General features: G+C 43.3%; 1 protein-coding gene across 6 annotated transcripts in view; it reads right to left on the bottom strand.

Annotated features, from left to right (window-relative positions):
• Positions 1 to 18,179, bottom strand: part of micu3a (mitochondrial calcium uptake family, member 3a) — a 201,411-nt gene that overhangs the window by 81,912 nt on the left and 101,320 nt on the right. The window contains exons 7-9 of one of the 6 annotated variants that reach the window (XM_072570017.1): positions 16,648 to 16,722; positions 16,229 to 16,270; positions 728 to 826 (exon numbers count right to left, since the gene is read on the bottom strand). In XM_072570017.1, the coding sequence (XP_072426118.1) occupies positions 728 to 826; positions 16,229 to 16,270; positions 16,648 to 16,722 (216 nt within the window). The remainder of the gene's footprint in view (positions 1 to 727; positions 827 to 16,228; positions 16,271 to 16,647; positions 16,723 to 18,179) is intronic. The other 5 variants (XM_072570041.1, XM_072570025.1, XM_072570033.1 and 2 more) reach the window with 5 other exon arrangements.

Here is an 18,179-nt window from a genome sequence, read left to right as displayed (position 1 = left end):
TTGCTGCAGTTTTGCACTTGTGTGTCAGGATTCCTAGTGCTCCCAACAAACTTTCCTGCTCCTTTTGTGTCTGCTTGACCACATCAAGGAAGTCATAAATTGCCAATAATATGGAGTCCTCTTCCATCGGAGGCTAGGCAGGTCTCTGGATTTTGGCTGTCCTCTGAGTGCAAGTGCCCACCAGGGTTTGCTCCTCAGCCAGATGCTTGCAAATTGTCCTTTAAATATGGCACTGCACTAGGGATTCCAAGATATTATGGCAGCAATGAGTACTTTGGGCTAGCATCAGATGAGAAGGGTGACAAAGAAGCACGGTGTCAAGCTAACAAAGTGAGTTTCAGATAATCACACAAAAACACTAACTCAGCCTCGCAGAGATAGACCTCCATAAAAATCAAAAATTCAGCTCATATTTTGCATTCTTCTACGCCAATTTTGACTGTCAGCTGCTCAGATTTGCCTTTTGCTTCATATCAGTTTGATTTTCAAATCAAAAATCAAATGTTCAAACTGCCATTGTGGGATTTCATGCTCAGGATTATTAGTTCCAGCTTTTCATTGCTCTACTACATAGTCCTTAAGTCTAGAGACCTAACTTAACAGTTGCACTGCCATTTGTACATCGTAACACCGAAGTGACAATATAACTGTATTCTATGTAAAATGCATCTGGAACAAAAAAAATTAGAAAACCTTTACGTTTTTTGACTTCACACAGATTTTGTACCTCTGCAAGGTCTGAAAACAGTGCTTGACTGGTGTTACGTCTTAATGTATCCCAGTAACTTCGATCTGTGGTTTGATTTGGGGTATCTTTATTTACCACCTGCAGAGTTTGAAAAGGTAAAAACTGTTGTAAAGTTCAACATAAATGACACATGGTGAAAGTTCATTCAGGAAGAAACAAAAGTTGTAGTGTCAATTATTCTAGTATTTATTTTGATATTGAAATAGAAGTAAAAGATTTTTAAAATATCCCTGATATAATTTCAACACAGATTGTTATTTATGTCTGTGCACAACTATTCAGAAAATTACAAGTGGGAAAACTAACAGAGATCCAAGCATCTGTCCATTATCACAATTGTCCTCCAGTTGGCTGCACTTGTTCACGTACTGAGCATCCTCTCCTTCAACTTCACTCATTTCCACTGATAAGAGTCCTAGCAATGCCTGTATTTTTATAGGTTGCATAGAAGATTCCTCATTCCAGTCCTACTCTGACTCCCTCCCTCATCTCTCTTTCCAGTATTGTTGCCCTCTACTCGAAGTGGAAAATCTCAGATATTCGGTTTTGAATTTCATCCTTTCTCATCTCTCTTCCCTTCCTCAACTTCTTTCTAGGAATATGTTATATAAGAATTCATTATATGCCCACTGACACCCACAGTTATCTCAACTACATTTCCTTACATCTCGATTCCTTCTCCCAGTTGCTCTGTCACACCTCTTCTGATGATGCAACTTTTCATAAAGCTGATATTACACGATGTTCCTCAATAGAGGAAACACTCCTCTTTTTCCTCACCTCCAATCAACAAACTTCATAGTGCTTGACATGGAACTTGGCTGTGTCTGATTTATTTTCGGTTCTCAACTCTCACCCATTTATCTAACTTCCAAACCAATGATGGAAATTAACATTTGCAGCTCAAAGATACTGTACCAGAGAGACAGAATGCAAGTTTTGATTTTTATTCTTGAAATGGAGAAATTTGCTTCTGCAGTGCGATGGAAATGGGGGGGAAATGATTTGAACAATCTTGAGGACAAAAAGAAAATAAACATGATGTATGGCAAAAATAAGGTATGTGCCTGCATAGGTAAATTATAAATCTTCATAAGACTACAATAAAAAAAAACTGAAGAACCACTGATGCTGGAAATCAGAATGGGTCTTCGATTTTGAAGAAAAATCATTGGACCCAAAACATTAACTGATTTCTCTCCACAGATGCCCACCAGATCTGCTGAGATTTTCTAGCAATTTCTGTTTTTGTTTATAAACAATACTTGTCAATTTTCTATAAAGGCATAAAAAATAGGAGGAGGATTAGATCATACAGCCCCAGAGCCTACTGTGTCATTCAATTCACTCATGGCTGATCTGTTACTTCAATTCCACTGGAGTATTCAAGTAGTGAAGACTTGATACAGCTGTATAGGTTGCTGGTGAGACCATATTAGCTTCAGTTTCATTTTTTAAATGGGGGGGGAGGGTTGAAAATAAGTTCAAAAGGTCCGCCATGTCTCCATTGTCGAGGTATGACGCCAGATAGCACTCATGGCTGCTCATGTGCCCGTACCAAATTATAACGTTTTTGTCAATCCCCTCATATGCCCCTCCTCCCACCAATGCTCAAAATATACAGGAACAGCAGGCAAATCCAAACCCCCAAAAACATACTTGACCTTGTACTAAAATTAACCAAGGGACAACCAGAAAAAAAAGTCACCCCCACAAACACACTTCACTTGGCATTGGGAAATTAACCCAGTCAGGTGATCAAAGCTTCATTTTGGGAAGTGACCATAACTCCATTAAGTTTTAAGTTACTTAAGTAATAGGATAAAAGCAGCCCTCAGGTGAAACCTACTAAACTGAAGGAAGACTAACAATGACAATATTGGGCAGGAACTGGAGAATATAGATTTTGGGCAGTTGTTTGAAACCAAATCCACACTGTCCTGTGGGAAGTTTTTAAAGGCTAGTTGATTGAATTTAGGAACAGTGTTCTTCTGAAAATGAAGGGATAAGGGAAGGCAAGATTCAGGGGGATGACAAGAGAAATTGTGAGCTTAGTCAAAAAAAAGGTATACATAAGGTTTAGGAAACTGGAACAGACAGAGCCTTCAAATATGAAGAAAGCAGGAAAGAACATAAACAAGAAGTTTTCATGGGGGGGGGGGGGGGGGGGAGGGGTCAGTGGTGGTGCTAATAGGAGCTATGAAATCTCTTTAGCAAACAGGATTCAGGAAAATTCCAAGGCATTTTATATGTATCTAATGAGTAAGAGGACAGCTAGAGAAAGGTCAGGTCCACTCAAGGACAAAGGAGGCAATTATTAGATTCCCTACAGTGTGGAAACAGGCCGTTCGGCCCCATCAGTCCACACCGAACCTCCAAAGAGTAACCCACCTAGACCCATTTCCCTCTGACGAAAGCATCTAACACTATGGGCAATTTACTATGGTCAATTCACCTGATCTGCACATCTTTGGACTGTGGGAAGAAACTGGAGCACCCCCTGGAGGAAACCCACGCAGACACGTGGAGGAATGTGCAAACTCCACACAGGACAGTTGCCAGAGGCTGGAATCGAACCTGGGACCCTGGTGCTGTGAGGCAGCAGTGCTAACCACTAAGCCACCATGATGCCCAAAGGAGGATTTAGGAGGCAAGGATGCGGGGCTGAACCTGATCGAGAGACCGTGCATGAACTGCCTGAAAAATGGGATGACCCAGTTGCTGTTGACTAAAATTCCATTCTTCACAGGAATTACTGAGAGTTCTTTTACCTGTGAGAGCTGTGGCTGGGGTTAATAATAAGGTTCAGTCAGATGGAATGATACAGGAGGAAGGAGTCCGGTACACGCTCTGTGTTTCCTCCAAAGAGGTCCTGAACCATGAAGTTGTGAAAGCTGACTATGCTACAACCAGAATCCCTGAACTTGACTTTGAGATTCCACCATTCACACAGAAAGGAGCACTTTCTACTCGAGGGTCTGATTGACAGAGCTGTAGCTGGTCTAGAGCAGGACCAGTCCACACGTAAGGCAATGGATCCCAACGTCGCCTTGAAGATTGAGGAATTTATTATGAGTGGAGACAGAAGAAGTGGGAGAGATCATTAATGAGTACTGCACATTGGAATTCACAAAGGAGAAGGACATGTTAGATGGTGACTTTGGAGAGGGTTACGTTGACATTTTTGAGCATGTCGATAAAATAAAAGGCATTGGGTGTTTTGAAAAGCATGAAGAGAGACAAGTCCCCAAGACCTGACGGGAGCTATCCTAGAATGCTGAGCGAGGCAAGGGAGGAAATGGCTGAGGTCTTACGTGAAATCTTTGTATCCTCTTTAGACAGGAGAGTCTCAGAGTACTGGAGATTAGCCAAGGTTGTTCCTTTGTTTAAGAAGGGCAACAGGGATAATTCACGATATTACAGGCTGATCAACTTAACATCAATGGTAGAGAAATTAATGGAGAAGATATTAGGGACAGGATTTACTCCTGTTTGGAAAAATATTAACCTTTGAGTGATAAGCAGTATGGCTTTGTTTTTGTGGAGGTTATGACCCACGAACTTGATTGAACCTTTTAAGGCAGTGACAAAGATGATTGATGAGGGAAAACAATGGATATTGTCTACACAGACTTTAGCAAGGCCTTTGTCAAGTTCCCTCATAACAGTCTGATACAGAAGGTGAAGGTAAAAACAATGACTGCAGACACTGGAAACCAGATTCTGGAGTAGCGTGGTGCTGGTAAAGCACAGCAGTTCAGGCAGCATCTGAGGAGCAGGAAAATCGACGTTTTGGGCAAAAGCCCTTCATCAGGAATACAGGCAGAGTGGCTGAAGGGTGGAGAGATAAACGAGAGGGTGGGGGTGGGGAGAAAATACAATAGGTGAGTGGGGGTGGGGATGAAGGTGATAGATCAGAGAGGAGGGTGGAGTGGATAGGTGGAAAAGAAGATAGGCAGGTAGGACAGGTCATGGGGACAGTGCTGAGCTGGATGTTTGGAACTGGGGTGAGGTAAGGGAAAGGGAAATGAGGAAACTGGTGAAGTCCACATTGATGCCCTGGGGTTGAAGTGTTCCGAGGCGGAAGATGAGGTGTTCTTCCTCCAGGCGTCTGGTGGTGAGGGAGGCCCAGGACCTCCATGTCCTCGGTTGAGTGGGAAGGGGCATTTAAATGTTGGGTCACAGGGCAGTGTGGTCGATTGGTGCGGGTGTCCCAGAGATGTTCCCTAAAACGCTCTGGTAGGAGGCGCCCAGTCTCCCCAATGTAGAGGAGACCGCATCGGGAGCAACGGATACAATAAATGATATTGGTGGATGTGCAGGGAAAACTTTGATGGATGTGGAAGGCTCCTTTAGGGCCTTGGATGGAGGTGAGAGAGGAGGTGTGGGCGCAGGTTTTGCAATTCCTGCGATGGCAGGATAAGGTGCCAGGACGGGAGGGTGGGTTGTTGGCGGGGAAGGACCTGACCAGGTAGTCACAGAGGGAACGGTCTTTGCGGAAGGCGGAAAGGGGTGAGGAGGAAAATATATCCCTGGTGGTGGAGTCTGTTTGGAGGTGGCGGAAATGTCGGTGGATGATTTGGTTTATGTGAAGGTTGGTAGGGTGGAAGGTGAGCACCGGTTGGAGGGGTGGGGTCTGAGGGCAGAGGTGCGGGATGTGGATGAGTTGTGTTGGAGGGCATCTTTAACCATGTGGGAAGGGAAATTACGGTCTCTAAAGGAGGCCATCTGGTGTGTTCTGTGATGGAACTGGTCCTCCTGGGAGCAAATACGGCAGAGGCAGAGGAATTGGGAATACGGGATAGCGTGTTTGCAGGAGGTAGGGTGGAAAGAGATGTAATCCAGGTAGCTGTGGGAGTCGGTGGGTTTGTAAAAAATGTCGGTGTCAAGTCGGTCGTCATTAATGGAGATGGAGAGGTCCAGGAAGGGGAAGGAGGTATCAGAGATGGCCCAGGTAAATTTAAGGTCAGGGTGGAATGTGTTGGTGAAGTTGATGAATTGCTCAGCCTCCTTGCGGGAGCACGAGGTGACGCCAATGCAGTCATCAGTGTAGCGGAGGAAGAGGTGGAGAGTGGTGCCGGTGTAATTACGGAATATGGACTGTTCTACATAGCCAAAGAGACAGGCATAGCTGGGGCCCCTACGGGTGCCCATGGCTACCCCTTTGGTCTGGAGGAAATGGGAGGATTCGAAGGAGAAATTATTAAGGGTGAAGACCAGTTCGGCCAAACGAATGAGAGTGTCGGTGGAAGGGTACTGTTGGGGACGTCGGGAGAGGAAGAAATGGAGGGCTTGGAGGCCCGGGTCATGGCGGATGGAGGTGTAGAGGAATTGGATATCCATGGTGAAGATGAGGTGTTGGGGGCCGGGGAAACTGAAGTCTTGGAGGAGGTGGAGGGCATGGGTGGTGTCTCAAACTTTTGTGGGGAGTTCCTGGACTAGGGGGGATAGGACAGTGTCGAGGTAAGTAGAGATGAGTTCAGTGGGGCAGGAGCATGCTGAGACAATGGATCGGCCAGGGTGGTCAGGCTTGTGGATCTTGGGAAGGTGGTAGAACCAGGCAGTACGGGGTTCCCAGACTGTGAGGTTGGAAGCTGTGGGTGGGAGATCTCCTGAGGTGATGAGGTTCTGTATGGCCTGGGAGATGATGGTTTGGTGATGGGAGGTGGGGTCATGGTCGACGGGATGGTAGGAGGAGGTCTGGCTTCAGCGGTGTAGAGGTCAGTGCGCCAGACTATCACTGCACCTCCTTTATCTGCTGGCTTAATGGTGAGGTCGGGATTGGAGCAGCGGGAGTGGAGGGCAGTGTGTTGTGAGGGTGAGTGTTTGGAGTGGGGGCGGGGCATAGACAGATTGAGGCGGTTAATGTCCCAGCAGCAGTTGGAAATGAAGAGGTCACGGCCGGTTAATAGGTCAGCATGGGATGTCCAGGTGGATGGAGTGTGCTGGAGGCAGGCAAAGGGGTCCTCGGAAGGTGGGCGGGAGTCCTGATTGTAAAAGTAAGCTCGAAGGTGGTGGTAGAAGTGTTCGACATCACGGCGTGTATTAATTTCATTGATGTGTGGGCAGAGGGGGATGAAGGTGAGTCCTTTGCTGAGGACTGATCGTTCGTCCTCAGTGAGGCGGAGGTCTGGAGGGATGGTGAAAACTTGGCAAGACTGGGAGCTGGGATCTGGGATCTTCACCCGCCTCCAACACACTCCATTTCACCTGGGCACCCCGTGTTGGCCTATTACCTGCCCTCGACGTCTTCATTTCCAACTTCCGCCGGGACATTAACCGCCTCGATTTGTCTACGCCTCTCCCCCACTCCAACCTCTCACCCTCACAATGCACTGCCCTCTACTCCAATCCTGACCTCACCATTAAGCCAGCAGATAAAGGGGGTGCAGTGATAGTCTGGCTCACTGACCTCCACCATGACCACCCCACCTTCCCCCCCCCGCACCACCCCCCCCCCCCCCCCCCCCAACCAAACCATCATCTCCCAGGCCATACAGAACTTCATCACCTCAGGAGATCTCCCACCCACAGCTTCCAACCTCATAGTCTGGGAACCCTGCACTGCCCAGTTCTAAGTGGGCGGCACGGTGGCACAGTGGTTAGCACTGCTGCCTCACAGCGCCAGAGACCCGGGTTCAATTCCCGCCTCAGGCGACTGACTGTGTGGAGTTTGCACGTTCTCCCCGTGTCTGCGTGGGTTTCCTCCGGGTGCTCCGGTTTCCTCCCACACTCCAAAGATGTGCAGGTCAGGTGAATTGGCCATGCTAAATTGCCCGTAGTGTGAGGTAAGGGGTAGATGTAGATGTAGGGGTATGGGTGGGTTACGCTTCGGCGGGGCGGTGTGGACTTGTTGGGCCGAAGGGCCTGTTTCCACACTGTAAGTAATCTAATCTAATCTCCTTCCCAAGATCCACAAGCCTGACCACCTAGGCCGACCCATTGTCTCAGCATGCTCCTGCCCCACTGAACTCATCTCTATCTACCTCGACACTGTCCTATCCCCCCTAGTCCAGGAACTCCCCACATACATTTGAGACACCACCCATGCCCTCCACCTCCTCCAAGACTTCCGTTTTCCCGGCACCCAAAGCCTCATCTTCACCATGGATATCCAATCCTTCTACACCTCCATCCGCCATGACCAGGACCTCCAAGCCCTCCACTTCTTCCTCGCCCGACGTCCCCAACAGTACCCTTCCACCGACACTTTCATTCATTTGGCCGAACTGGTCCTCATCCTTAACAATTTCTCCTTCGAATCCTCCCACTTTCTCCAGACCAAAAGCAATGGGCATCCGTATGGGCCCCAGTTATGCCTGTCTCTTTGCTGGCTACGTAGAACAGTCCATATTCCTTAATTATACCAGCACCACTCCGCACCTCTTCCTCCGCTACACTGATGACTGCATTGGCGCCACTTTGTGCTCCCGTGAGGAGGCTGAGCTATTCATCAACTTCACCAACACATTCCACCCGGACCTTAAATTTACCTGGACCATCTCTGATACCTCCCTCCCCTTCCTGGATCTTTCCAGCTCCATCTCAATCTCCATTAATGACGACCGACTTGACACCGACATTTTTTACAAACCCAACGACTCCCACAGCTACCTGGATTACACCTCTTCCACCCTACCTCCTGCAAAAATGCCACTCCGTATTCCCAATTGCTCCACCTCCGCCGTATCTGCTCCCAGGAGGACCAGTTCCACACAGAACACACCAGTTGGCCTCCTTCTTTAGAGACCGCAATTTCCCTTCCCACGTGGTTAAAGATGCCCTCCAATGCATCTCATCCACATCCCGCACCTCCGCCCTCAGACCCCACCCCTCCAACCGTAACAAGGACAGAACGCCCCTAGTGCTCATCTTCCACCCTGCTAACCTTCACATAAACCAAATCATCCGCCGACATTCCCGCCACCTCCAAACGGACCCCACCACTAGGGATATATTTCCCTCCCCACCCCTTTCCGCCTTCCGCAAAGACCATTCCCTCTGTGACTACCTAGTCAGGTCCACGCCCCCCAACAACCCACCCTCCCATCCTGGCACCTTCCCCTGCTACCGCAGGAATTGCAAAACCTGCGCCAACACCTCCTCCCTTACCTCCATCCAAGGCCCTAAAGGAGCCTTCCACATCCAAAGTTTTACCTGCACATCCACCAATATCATTTATTGTATCCGTTGCTCCCGATGCGGTCTCCTCTACATTGGGGAAACTGGACACCTCCTAGCAGAGCGTTTTAGGGAACATCTTCGCTGGGACACCTGCACCAATCGACCACACTGCCGTGGCCCAAAATTTCAACTCCCCCTCCCATTCAGCCGAGGACATGGAGGTCCTGGGCCTCCTTCACTGCCGCTCCCTCACCACCAGACGCTGGAGGAAGAACGCCTCATCTTCCACCTTTGAACACTTCAACCCCAGGGCATCAATGTGGACTTCACCAGTTTCCTCATTTCCCCTTCCCTTACCTCACCCCAGTTCCAAACTTCCAGCTCAGCACCGTCCCCATGACCTGTCCTACCGGCCTATCTTCTTTTCCACCTATCCACTCTACCCTCCTCTCTGACCTATCACCTTCATCCCACCCCCATCCACCCATTGTACTCTTTGCTACCTTCCTTCGCCCTCCTCCCTGACCTATCACCTTCATCCCCATCCCCACTCATCTATTGTACTCTATGCTACTTTCTCCCCACCCCCACCCTCCTCTCATTTATCTCTCCACCCTTCAGGCACTCTGCCTGTATTCCTGATGAAGGGCTTTTGCCTGAAACGTCGATTTCCATGCTCCTCGGATGCTGCCTGAACTGCTGTGCTTTACTAGCACCACTCTACTACAGAAGGTGAAGTCCCATGGGATCCACAGCGAGCTAGCAAGTTGGATACAGAACTGATTTGGTCATAGAAGACAGAGCATAGTAGTGAAAGGATATTTTTCTGACTGGCCATCTGTGACCAGTGGTGTTCCATAGAGATCAGTGTAAGTATATCTGTTGGATGTAAGTTTGCCGCTGAGCTTGGAAGGCTTGCTTTCAGACGTTTCATCACCATTCTAGGTAACATCATCAGTGTGCCTCTGGTGAAGCACCTGGTGGTATGTCCTGCTTTCTATTTATGTGGTTAGGTTTCTTCGGGTGGGTGATGTCATTTCCGGTTCATTTTCTCAGAGGATTGTAGATGGGGTCCAGATGGATGTGTGTATTGATAGAGTTCCGGTTGGAATGCCATGCTTCAAGGAATTCAATCGGACAAACAGGCAGAAAACTAGTTACCAGGATACATGAACATCAAGTTTTCACAAAAAAAAAGATATGACCCATTATCATTAGTATCCTTACATACAGACTAAGAATGACACCATTTTGACTGGGACAGCACATCCATCCTCGGACAAGCCAAACAAAGACACGCACGAGAATTCTTTGAAGCATGGCATTCCAACCAAAACTCTATCAATGCTCACATCGATCTGGACCCCCTCTACAACCCTCCGAGAAAAAAAACGGAAAAGACATAACCCACCCAAAGTAACCTAAGGACATAAATAGCAAGTGGGACACACCACCAGCGCTTCACTGAGGCTCACTGATGTTACCTAGTATGGTGACGAAACACTTGAAAACAAACCTTCTGGCTCAGCAAGCAAACTTACATCCAGAACTTCAACCTGAGATACAAATCCTGTCAAAAATCACTAAGATGTACCGGTTGTTTAGAACATACTTAAGTGATTTGGAGGGGAATGCAGGTTATCTGATTAAAAAGTTTGCAGACAACACAAAGATTGGAGGAGCTGCAGGTAGTGAGGAGATTGTCAGAGGATACACCAGGATACAGATATGCTGGAGACTTGGGTGGAGAGATGGCAGATGGAATTTATTCTGAACAAACGTGAGGTAATGCATTTTGGAAGGTCTAATGGAGGCGACACATATACAGTAAGTGGCAGAATCCTTAAAAGCATTAACGTACAGAGGATCTAGGCATACCGGTCCACAGTTCTCTGAAAATGGCAACACAAGTAGATAAGGTGCTTGCCTTCGCTGGGCAAGGCACAAAGTATAAAAACTGGCAAGTCATGTAAACAGTTCTGGTCACCACGTACTAAAAGGATGTGGAGGCTTTGGAGAGGGTACAGAAAAGATTTACCAGTATGTTGCATGGTTTGGAGGATATTAGCTACAAGGAGAGATTGGATGACTCTAGTTCATTTTCACTTGAACATTGGAAACTGAAGGATGATCTGTTCCAAGTTTACAAAATTATGAAAGGCATGGATAAAATGGAGAGTCAAAGTCTTTTTGCCAGGGTAGAAATGTCAAGTATTAGAGAGCATCAGTTCAAAGGTAAAAACAGGAAAGTTTAAAGGAGATATGAGAGGCACTTTTTTTTTAAACACAGAGTGGCAAGTGCCTGAATGAGCTGCCAGAGGAAATCGCAGAAACAGATACAACAACAACGTTTAAGAGGCACTTTGACAGATACATGAATATGCAGGAAAGAGAGGGAAATGGACTGTGTAAAGGCATCACGTGCTGGAAGAGGCTTAATGGGCCGAAAGGCCTATCCCTTAATGGACTGTTCTTTGTACTTCCTTTTTTAAATAGAGAGAGAGAGAGAGAGAGAGATGGCACAGAACTGCTCCTCCAATCAACAGCTGCTTTTCTCCCATGCCCAGCCAGACTTGGTTGAGAAGCCAGGTATCCGTAACTCTATTGAAAAGTGTGCATCCCTGTTTGATTGGTAGCTCAGACTTTTTAATGTCTATCAATCTCACAATGTTTTAATTGCACAAGATTAAGTAGTTTCAAGTGCTTGGTGGTTTAAACTATTGGAACATAAAGGGTTTGTAACACTTTTACTGGGTTGCAGTGAAAAATGCTTCTTTTTTCAAAAATGTAATGAAAAGTTATGATTGAAACACTATTAAGGTTTCTTATAAAAACATGTCCAACTGTCACTTCAGGGTTCATTGCTTCCGTACAGTGTATGGTGGGTAAATGGCTATTGAAGTGTCATATCTTGGCATGATGGATGAATTGAGGGTAGGAGAAATGGCATCATATGCCACTTTGACCTGGAGGACATGAGGTGACCTGGTGGGATGAGGCTGTGAGAGGTAGCAGAGCTGTAATGACTGTTCTTTTTAAACATTGGGCAGTACTTAAGATAGGGCATTGAAACAGTCTGCCTCAGCATCTAGCAATCCCTGTGGATGTGAAAGTACAGAGGGCATTGTTGCTAAATGTAGAGATGATACAAAGATTGTTGGAGGGACAGGTAGTGTTGAGGAAGGGGTAACTCTGCAGAAGGACTTGGACTGGCTAGCAGAGTAGGCACAGAAGTGGCAGATGGAATACCATGTGGAAATTAGAGCAGTTTTGGCACCTCTATCTAAGGAAGAATGTTCTGGCGTTGGAGGGTTTCCAGAGGATGTTTATCAGAAGCATCTCAGGGATGAAAGGCTTGACATATATGAAGAGCAGTAGAGGATTATGGGATGCACTCGATGGAATTTAGAAGGATGAGTGGGACACCTGATTGAAACACAGAATACTGGAGATGATGTTTCCACTTATAGGAGTCACCCTAATCAGAGGACACACCCTCAGAGCAAAGGGATGACCTTTTGAACCGAGATGAAGAGGAATTTCTTCAGCCAGAGGACTGTTAATCTGTGGAATTTGGCCTCCACAAACCTCTGTGGTAATAAATCAGTGAGGGTATTTAAGACAGAGTTAAATAGATTCTTGATTGTTAAGAGGATTAAAGGCTTGGGGAGAAGGCAGGAGAATGGGGTTTAGAAACAGATCAGCCACGATCAAATGGTGGAGTGATGGACCAAATGTTCAATTCTGCTGCTATATCTTATGCAGCCAAATTTTTATCAGGGTTGGTTGGCCTGACTTCAACCAGCATTTGTCCAGTCAATTAAAATGGTGTCTCTGGAACCAGTATTCCCAAAGGTGGGCTTTGAGGCTGGGAATTTTTCTGACTCTCACCCAATGTTTCCCTCAGAGAGAACTCCACAAGTAGCCCTAAGGGTCCCATTTAAGAGAAACAGAGAAATTTCTTTTCTTCAGATGAACATTCATCTTTGGCATTGCCTGGGTCAATGAAGATATTTAACCCAAATCAGACAGGTTTTTGATTCACAAGGAAGTGAAGAGTTATGGAGGTCAAGCAGCAAAGTAACTTGCTCCTGTTCCAATTTCCGATGTTCATAATCTTCTGCCTTCACAAAAGAATCTAAGCTCATATTAACAGGTACATACTGGAAAAATAATGCGCTATCAAATGTATTCTATACACAGTTGCATGTGGAACACAAATATACCTGACATGATTAAAGGGATGAAACAAAAGATATGGAGATGGAAAGAATGCTTAAAATCAACAATGGTTTTAAAATCCCTTACGCTAACAGTAAACTTCATGCCAAATCTTTCTGACGTACAAGAAACATTTCAGGTGATTTTCATGAAAACATCAAATCAAATAACAAATGCACCTGAAATTATATTTATTGCTTTGAACTTAAAAAAAAATGAACTTTGTTGCCACTAACCTTGAAGAAAACTACCCATAAACAGTTGGAAATCCAAAATACTGTGGATGTTCAAAAATTGAAATATCAACAAAACTTGAGAGATCATCCTGAAATGTTACCTCTGCTTGTCTTGCCACAGATCTTGGCTAACTTAGGTATTTCCAGTATTTTCTATTTTTTTTTTAAATCTATGATCTATTTCATTTTATACTGTGAATTTTCCCTTTCATGAGATCAGTTTATTTTTGATGCCATGACAACCAGATATTCAGCAAAAGTGACAAAATCAAGTAGGGTCACAGCATTTTCACAGACAAGCAACTAGAGTATATATGAATTTCATATCACAATATAGAAATTTGAAATTCCACAAATATTAAATTCCTCATTTAATGAGGCTAAGGCCAAAGGTTGCTCAAGCTAGCCATCTATTATAAAACCCGGTTTCACTTCATGCAACAAGGTATAATTTTGTAAAGTCCATTCATGTGGAAGTTGTCAGTTCAATGATTTCCAAATGACTGCAGTCTGGAGTAACCTCAACAGCACATCTTCTGAAGAATAAAATCACTGAGTAGATGTCAAGCTGCTGCCTGCTCTGATTACAATTACAAATTACGGGACATTAGAAATGGTAACAAATTACTATTTGCAGCATTACTTTTAAGTCAAAATAATTATTGAATAATAAAAAAATAACTAGATATCCCTTCAGCATTAATCTTCTGTTCCCAAATTTATTTGGGTCTGCTTATCTCATGGTTAAGTTCATTAATTCTTACCATTTCTTTGCCTTAATTTTCATTTTCTCATTCATCATTCTTTCTCTATAACTGTTTTGAAATCTTTCTACTTTTCTCTATATCTGCAAGTCTTTTTCTCTTCTGTGTATGCCTTTCTCTTTGTGACTTTTCTGTCTTTTACTCGAGGGGCGGCACGGTAGCATCGTGGTTAGCACTGCTGCCTCACAGCGCCAGGGACCCAGGTTTAATTCCAGCCTTGGGTGATTGGCTGTGTGGAGGTTGCATGTGTACCTGTGTCTGCATGGGTTTCCACCAGGTGCTCCATTTTGCTCCCACTGTTTAAAGATGTGCAGATTAGGTGGATCAGCAATTGTAAATTGCCCCATATTTTTCAGGGATGTGCAGGCTAGGTGGGTTAGCTATGGTAAATAGAGATAAGGTGGTGGGGTGGGTCTGGGTGGGATGCTTTTCAGTGCAGATCTGATGGGCCGAATGGTCTCTATCTAGACTGTCAAGGTTCTATGATTTTCAGCCTCCCTTTTTCAAAAAGTCTTATTCTTCTGATATACACTTTCCTTCTGACTATCTCTTATTTATTAGTTTTCCCTTGACAGAATCTTAATACAGAAATTTCTCATTTCACCAGTATGAGTGTGGTACACATTGTGCTAGATCTGCAGAAATGGCACTAGCTAGTACTGGCCTAACTGGTACCTGCTGTTACACAGCATGAGAGAGAAATTGCAGGGCCCATACCTAATGGAAGTAGGGTGGACACGAGTCTATAACAATATAGGAGTGCAAAGATTGAAGCTCAAACCAGAAGGAAGTAGGCCCTGGACTCTAAGCAAAGGACTTCAAGCATTTCGCCTTTGCAGTACTTATCAATGTATCAAAGCCATTTCAGGCTACAAAGCATAAATTATTGTTCCCATTAGTTTATCGACAACTTAAACTGGAGGTCCTAGAATTATGAGTGAGGATTTTTAATCATTGAGACAATAGCTCCAAGAGCAGGTTTTAAAATTACAAAATATAAACTGGAATTTTCAAAAAAAACCAACTGCAAATAGAAGAGAATTGCCTGGACTTTATACATGGGGTTTTGGGACTCGGACACTTGTGGAAACTTGGATCTTCTTTCAATAGGCTATTATATACTATTTCTTTGGCTGTTGATCTTCACATCACTAATGCACCAGTTTAAGCTTCTGCGGTTTAAAAAGCACAAGGAGAAATAAATGGGCCTGTGGCTGAAGTGGAACAGAGGGGCTTTTAATTGGTCTAAGGAATGGAGATGCTAGCAGCTGGAATAGAGCACAGATGACAAGAAAAGAGATCTAGACAAAGGAGAAGACCAGCTGAGGAATTGCGGCAATGATAGCACTGCACAGATATGATCCATTGTGAAGGAAAAGGAGAAACTAGTCAAAGGGGTTGGTGGTATAGATGGCTTATCTCAACACTATTTGGATGCAAGTTTTGTTTGCAGAGTTAGACTCCGTGGAGAATCTCTGGTAACCATACAGCAATTAAGATAATAAGCTGAGATGTTTGACAGTCATTGAGACCTTTCATATATTGTGTAGATATAAAATAAAGATCATTTGTTTTTTTTTGGCTGCACTTACATTTATTATGTTTTCCACCTGCTCAAGATGATGAAAATGCAGATGAAATATCTGGTTCAGATTACTTACCTCAGGCAATGGGATTTCCCCATCTTTACTTGATCTAGCTTATCCCATCCCCAACATATAATCAAAATAGTCTTCTACTAAACATATTCTTTCATCTTATAAAAATACAGACAATGGTACATGCTGCAAGTTTACTATTAACCAGTGTTACGCTGTTATGAGATCTAACCATAATCTTAACATGTGTTCAAGAGTTAGAACATTTTTTGTAAATTAACATTAGGAAATATTAGAATTTGCCGTTTCTACAAGTCCATTCAGAATAATATTTTAATTACAATTTCATTTACCATATTGATCAGAGCTTATGCATAACTTGTTTTCTAAAGGCAGAATAGTGGAGCTTGTAAAGCAAAATTCAAATATTTTTAACTAAAATAATTTTGCTCATCAAGTTACGTTATTATTTTGATGCTACTATAATGTATCCTGCAAAATTTAATATTCTAGACATAATTAAAGAACAATACATACACTGTGAGGAGGAGCATATTGATAACCAAAAAGTTGCAGATTCTTACATGCCATATGGTGCAGTTTCAAATTACAGATTGTAGTCAGAAATTGAGAAAAGGAAAGGGAAAGAAAAGACAAAGCAATTAGAACATACAGTCAGTCATACAAGCAAATTCTCAGGTTACACCAGGCAGGCAGAACAGAATGGACCCGTGGGTCTAATATTAGTACTTCCCCTTTTATTCTTGAACCTTGATCTGTTAACTATGACTTATATCTCAAACTCAAATTATCACTAACAGCAAAATTTTTGAAGTTATAGTAATTAACATTGGGAAAGTGATACCATTAAGATTAAGCTGGTGTTGATATCCTTTTTAACTAGCCACCTTCCTCACAGATCACAGGATCAAAAACAGGAAAATACATGTGCTCACCACCTGTGCAGACTTCTCCTCATCATCACCTCTTCGTCCTCGTTTCTCATTTTTCTTTCTAAAGATTTCCTGAAGCTACAATAAAATCATTGAATTACATTACAAAGTCATCTTTACAAATAATATTATTAATAACTAAGTTCAGCTAAACTAAAAATGCAATTTTGAAACCTACTTTTAAACTAAACTCCATAGAATGACTATTAAAATCAACAGACCAAAGTGAATAATGTTACAATAACAACATTGGCTTGCAATGATGTAAGCTCCAAAAGCAAATTAGTTTTAAAGATTGTTTATAAGACAACCAACATAGTTAAATAGTTATATGGGCAATAGTTATATTGTTCCTTGGTACAATGTAGTAGAAATACGCATTTATAATTCTAATATCATTTTTCCTGTGTATTTTGTAGGAGTAATTGTAGTTAAATGTTTATTAATGCACGAAAGCCGATCAAAAGATTGCTTGCTAAATTTATTGCCAATTGTTGACAAGTCTTATAACATAGCCATCTATGAAGTACATAATAAACTGAAAAATAACTCGAGAATAAAGATTTTTAAAAATCCAAAATATTAAATATATGTTGAATACGACATTTATTCTGAGTGTTATACATATATAAACTCATTTTTTGCAAGTTTGGTTCAATCAAATTCAATTTACATTTAGGTAGATAGGTGGTTCACACCAGGCATTTTGAATTGCCAATGGATTCAGAATAAGGCATACAATATTGGACCAGGAAAGGTGAGGACTGCAAATCAGAGTCGCTTTTTCGACATATAAGAGTAAGATGTGTGCAACTAAGATCAATTCACTGTGCATAAAATAATATATGTAATAGTTTTACCAAAACTAAACAGAATATTTGAAATTCTGAATAAGTTTGTCAAACACACTTTCTGCAGATTTTAAACAAAAGTTCAAAATCTTTCTGCACAAAAAAGATAAAAAGAAATCGAAGTATCTGAAGTAACAATTGCTAACACGTAAGATTTAAATTCAAACCACAATGATATTTGTGATTAAAAAGCTAAAATTGTTGTAAAAGAGCTTTGGCCTACATCAATTTGTTCTTCTGTATCCTAAAAGAGGTATTGACCTTACTGAGCAATTAATTAACAAAGAAGCCCAAAATGAATACATGAATATTTCAAAGTATTTTTTTTGTAATAGTGCAGCTTTGCTGTTCAAATAGACAGAATCATACTATGATGGGGTTAGTGATATGAACAGGTCAAGGTCAAAAAGGTGATGGACATATTGTAATGTGCTGTACCGCATACAGGAAGATATCCTGATGCCTGTTGACTGCCAAGAAAGGGGGCGAATACACGTTTGCTAATTGCTCTTCAACTAACTACTCTTCCTGAGATTTAGGCTGTGAGACATGCAGGGGACAATCACATAATGTAATAAAATTATTACATTATAGAGGCTAGTCAGCCCATTGTCTCTGCACTAGCTCTCCAAATGAACATTTCTCAGCGTCATTCTCCAGCCTTTTTGCACAACTCCACACCTT

Source organism: Chiloscyllium punctatum, chromosome 1 (assembly GCF_047496795.1).
Source record: "Chiloscyllium punctatum isolate Juve2018m chromosome 1, sChiPun1.3, whole genome shotgun sequence".
NCBI lineage: Eukaryota > Metazoa > Chordata > Chondrichthyes > Orectolobiformes > Hemiscylliidae > Chiloscyllium > Chiloscyllium punctatum.
This window is presented reverse-complemented; position numbering and strand designations above follow the sequence as displayed.